Consider the following 5,606-nt stretch of genomic DNA (forward strand, 5'->3'; position numbering starts at 1 on the left):
GCTATGGAATGTTCCTCAGCATCCTCATGTGTAATGCAGCTGCATTAGATGTGATGACGTTTAGGGTCCTTAGACTGCCAGAGCCCCGGAGGAGAGGCTGTGGGGAACAGTCTAGCAGCCGAGCTGGACCAAAGATCAACTGAGTATATTTTCTTAATTTTAGCCCCTAGATCAACATGAGCAGTTAACCCTTGCAGTGTTGGGGTAGCCTCACTGCAAGGGTTAGTTTTTACATTTCCTGGAGTTCTTCTTTAATAGTTTAGAGTGCATGTTGTGTAAAGAAAAGGACAATATTTACTAATCATTGTATGCTACGTGTAGGGGAGAAGTGGGGCTCAGGGGAAGCTCCGGCTGCCAGCAGGTTCATATTTTCTCATGACTTGTCCAATGGGGCCATGACATCACTGGAGATTCTGCTTTCAAGTCTCGAGGAATTCCAACCAAAGCTTTTGGTTCTTTCTGGACTGCACATGATGGAGGGATTAACGCAGGAAGCCAGAGCCAAACGCTTGCAAGAGGTGAGACAACAGAAAAGGCTCACATCTAAATAGTTTATGTATAGCCTGCTACATTGGTTCATATTCTTTTATAGTTAAACATTGTATATGCTAGTCTTGGATACAAGCTCGTTTGCTGTATTTAATGTAGAACTATGTCCTTTCTTTAAATCAATGTGCTGCAGCACTCCATTTTCATTGCATCTGCACTTAGTCTAATGATCCTGTCATTGAAGGCCACCTAATGATGGTGTGCCAATGATGTTTCAGCGCTTCTGAAATCAGGGTAGAGTTGCCTCTCTCATGTAGGCTGTCTGGTTGCATTACAGTGGGAAAACATTTTTTTGTAAGGGGTGTGACTGTCAGTATTGTCACTGCAAATTTACAAGCCTGTAGGTTGTCAATCAGCACCTGGCCACACCTAGTCCTGCCCACTGCTTTCTACATTGACAGCAATGCCTCTGTTAATGAGAGCCTCAGACTGAGCTGCAGTGTCTGGGAGGGAGATTGATATACAAATTGAAGGAAGATTGGGTTTAGGAAAGGTAAAAGTTTTTTCTTTTTGAGGCATGTGCTCCACATAGTAACTGGGTTTGGTACTTGTTTAGACTGTCGTACAGGAGCCAGTGGTTATCTGCCTATATCTCTGGATCTATTTATCATTTTCACTTCTGCTTTCCATCATATGCTAATTTTGAACTGTAAATGTCTACTTTATTTTGTAATCCAGTCACTGATTCTGGCAAATGGACTATTGACTCTACTTTTCTCTTTGCTCTCAGGCAGCAACTGCATTGTCAGATGTCCCTTCAGATATTCTCATTCATCTAGAGCTGGCTAGTATGACTGACGGAAATTTAATGAGAGGAATCATTCATCAGGTAACCATCCAGATGGAGAACCAGTAATCATAATTGTATGTCTTGTTTGACAACCTTCTACTTCTAAAGGTCAAGTCAACCAATGTAGGCTTCCCATACAAAACAGACTTCAAGTAAAAGTCTACCCAGAACTTTTTTTTCTGTTTTAGGAAAGTGTTAGAAACTGTCGGGTTTTTATTACTATGTGTGTCCTAACTAGGGATAGTTTACTCCTGCTGACTAGTGCCAACTGGGACAGGATGTGGGGAGAAAAATAGGATTTTGTTCATACTGTAAAATTATTTTTTCGGAATCCATTGAGGGATACAGCTCTGAAGAATTCTGAGACATAGGGATGTTCAGAAGCAGTCCAAAACAGAGGGATGGGCACCATAAAAACTAGAACTACCACTACTCAAATACTCAAACAACCACCTGAAGAACTTTTCTAACACAAATAGCATCAGAAGAGGCAGAAACGTCAACTTTATAAAACCAGCAAAACCGTGAACAGAAGGCCAAGTTGTGGCCTTCCAATCTCAGTTAGAGAAGCTTGATTCTGAAATGCCCAAGAAGTACTATTTGCTCTAGTAGAATGAGCAGAAACAGGAAAAGAAGAAACCTTATCCCACACCTTATAAGCATAAATGACGACCTGACAAATCCACTTAGAAATTGCGGATCTAGAAGCTGAACAACCTTTACTAGGACGTTCAGATAGAACAAAAAAGGAATGCAAACGCCTAAAGGGAGCTGTGGCAGAAGGATAAACCCTAACCGCCTTCGCAACATCCAAACAATGAAAATAAATTTGCTTAGGATGATCAGTAATTGGACAAAGTGAAGGTATAACAGTGTCTTCATTTAAATGAAAGGATGGCTCTACCTTGGGTAAAAAGTAGGGCTGCACCGATATCGGTTTTTCGGTATTGAGCACCGATATTTATTTCTCGGTACTCACCGAGTACCGGTACTTCCGCTAGCATGGAGCCAACTTCCTGGGCAATCAAGAAGTTGGTCCGCGGGTATTGCACGCCGCCCAGCTTCTTGATTGTCTAGGAAACCGGCTCCATGTTCCCTCGCGGCAGTGCCGGTCAGAGAATCTCCCTCTGACTGGAATTTCTGGTATCGAGGGTAAGTATCGGAGCATTTGGGCTAGTACGAGTACTTACCCAAATATTTGGTATCGGCACCAATACCGATACTAGTATCGGTGCATCCCTAGTAAAAAGGAAACCTACAGTCTTAAAAGAATCTTGTCCTCATTAAAAGTCAAAAATAGGGTTCTCCACAAAACAAAGCAGACTACTCGGAAACCCTTCTAGCTGAGGTAATGGACACAAGAAATACAACCTTTTTGAATAACATAGACAAAGAAATGACTCGGGTTCAGAAGGAGGTTTTCGTAGACCAGATAATACCAAGTTCAAATGCCATGGAGCAAGTGGAGATCTAACAGGAGGAGTCACACGTAGAACTCCCTGAATAAAAGTATGAATCAAGGATTTACAAACAAGAGGATGTTGGAAAAAGGACCGATATGCCAGATATCTGACCCTTTGTGGTACTTAGAGCTAAATGTTCTACCCCAAGTTAACGGAAAGACAATATTCACAATATAGAAAAAGCATGCGAGGGGAAAACCCCAAGGATTCAACCAACGAAAATAAACCTTCCACTTACGGTGGTATATCTTGCAAGTAGAAAATCTAGGAGCCCTAAGCATAGTTGGAATAACAGAATCTGAAATTCCTTTGGGTTTCAACAGCCAGGCTATTAAAGCCAGTGACTGAGAAGCAGTGTGGATGATTGGGCCCTAAGATAACAGATTTGGAAATAGACAGGGATTGTCTGCCAACAGATAACCCAAAACGGTATAACCCGCAAGGCCAATCTGGAGTGGTGGCAATTACTGGAATTCCTTTGTGTTCTATCCTGTAAAGCAGACCAGACAACAGCATTGGTGGAGAAAAGACATACATTAGTGTGTACTGATCCCATGGAGCTACTAAGGCATCCACCTCATCCGCCTTTGGATCCCTCGCTCTGGACACAAATCTCTCCACCTGGTTGTGACAAGATGCCAGAAGTTCCACATTCTGGGTTTTCCAGCAGTGACAACTTTGTTGAAACACTTCCCTGGGTGAATGGTTTCTCCATCCAGATCACGTTGTCTGCTGAAAAAGCCTGCCAGGCACCTAGATAAGTGTCACCGATGTCTAGCCGCTGTGTACCTTTCACGAGCGCTGCCGCTCCATACTGAGTGAAACTACGTCTTTTTAGTATTTAGGGAGAAGAAGGGAAATAAACAGCAACAGTTTTTCCCAGTAACCTTGAGCAAAAATAAAGAGAAGAGCTCCTCCATGTGGCAAACTTATGAAGTACATAAAGTATAACTAGCAAAGTTCACCATAGCAACACCTCAGGGGCCTTCTATTGTACTGACCACTTGTGACTTAAAGAACCAGAAACATCAGTGACCACCAATGTAAAACACGTCACAAGTTTGAGTAAAACCAGTAGTGAGACACAGAGTAGGAAAGGAAAACAAATCAATTTGACATAGTGTCCTGCTAATGACAGTCTGTTCTGACAATTCTGACACAATGATACTCGTGACCCTGACTTGTGTGAGGCAAAAATATGAGGTACCGCAACCACCTGCTGCAGACAGCAAAATAATGAAAGAATGGATGTGTATCTCTGCTCTCCTGAATAATGACATGAAATTTAGGACAAATGAGAAACAAAGGAAGCAGAGTCAGAACCGCTGCCTACCTTCACCACTGATAGAAACGCACTACACCACTCTGAGGAAACCAAAAAAATGGACTGCGCATGCACAGTACATAAAACTAGTGTGTTCTCAAATCAAAGCCGCGGCCTTCTAAAGTGAGGGTGGGAAATTTTAAATACAATCAAACCCCACATAAAAGCATTTAGCCAAATAGGAGTCTAAAAGCACACCGCCCACGTAAAATAAAAAGGAGGGAAAACTAATTTTTACTCATGACTCTATGGCCCTTTTCCTGACATAACTACAGGAATCCCCAGATAATACCGGCCTGACTGTTAAATAATGAACACAGGACCACCGCAGGACAAAGCATAAGTACTGAGACCAGAAACAACCTGCTTTATGACTTAGAGAAACTTCCAGGATTTAACTTATACGACATTAATCTGTTTTGTTGGCTAGCTAGAGAGGCTCCCAGGATTTAAAGAACTATGAGGTTAGTGAAAATCACTCATACTCATAGTTTGAGCCGACGTGTGACAATGAAGCTCATCTATCATATACAGGAAGTTTCTTATTTCTCTGTTTTCTCCACAATGCTGTAATCATACAAGTAATGTTCCTCTAAGCAATAAAGATAATTAAGCATTCCTCAAGATCTCAGTGCTTCATCTAAGCCAGTGGTTCTCAACCTTTCTAGGGCCGGGACCCCTTGGTAACATTTGCCAAGTTGTGACCCCAACGGTAAAATTTAGGGATGACGCGGCTGCTGTAGCGACATCTGGCGGCGTGGCGGGAGAACTGACACTGCTGCGCTAGGAGAGGGCTGAGGAGGACTCTCACCTAGCACAGCAGAAATCACACAGCGACCCCACAGGTTGAGAACCACTGCTTAAAGGAGACAACGAATCCCAGAGGAATACAACAAATCACAGCAATAGTCCATTATACTATAATGTTCTATTGCTGGGATTTGGAGTCCTCTGTGGCTGGTGGTATTCTGCAGTGTGCTGTATAATGATTATACGGCGCAACGCAGAATAACACCAGCTATAGAGGAATACAGCAAATTGCAGCAATAGTACATTATACTATATTGTACTATTGCTGGGATTTGGAGTCCTCTGTGGCTGGGGGGATTCTGCAGTGTGCTGTATAATGATTATACGGCGCAACGCAGAATAACACCAGCTATAGAGGAATACAGCAAATTGCAGCAATAGTACATTATACTATATTGTACTATTGCTGGGATTTGGAGTCCTCTGTGGCTGGGGGGATTCTGCAGTGTGCTGTATAATGATTATACGGCGCAACGCAGAATAACACCAGCTATAGAGGAATACATCAGATCCCAGCAATAATACATTATACATACCGTGTATAATGTATTGCTGGGATTTGTAGTCCTCTATAGCTGAAGGTACATATACAGCACAGTGTACCATCAGCTATAGAGGACTACAAATCCCACTACTCCAGCAATACATTAATGCAGCACCATGGGGGGGG

General features: G+C 42.6%; 1 protein-coding gene across 3 annotated transcripts in view; it reads left to right on the top strand.

Moving 5' to 3' along the window:
• The window catches only part of ADPGK (ADP dependent glucokinase), a 24,271-nt gene that overhangs the window by 16,911 nt on the left and 1,754 nt on the right, over window positions 1-5,606 (top strand). For all 3 annotated transcript variants that reach the window (XM_018552816.1, XM_018552815.1, XM_018552817.1), the window contains exons 5-6: window positions 322-518; window positions 1,280-1,378. In XM_018552816.1, coding sequence (XP_018408318.1) covers window positions 322-518; window positions 1,280-1,378 — 296 coding nt within the window. The remainder of the gene's footprint in view (window positions 1-321; window positions 519-1,279; window positions 1,379-5,606) is intronic.

Source organism: Nanorana parkeri, unplaced genomic scaffold (assembly GCF_000935625.1).
Source record: "Nanorana parkeri isolate BGI_ZX_2015 unplaced genomic scaffold, ASM93562v1 scaffold97, whole genome shotgun sequence".
Taxonomy (NCBI): Eukaryota; Metazoa; Chordata; class Amphibia; order Anura; family Dicroglossidae; genus Nanorana; species Nanorana parkeri.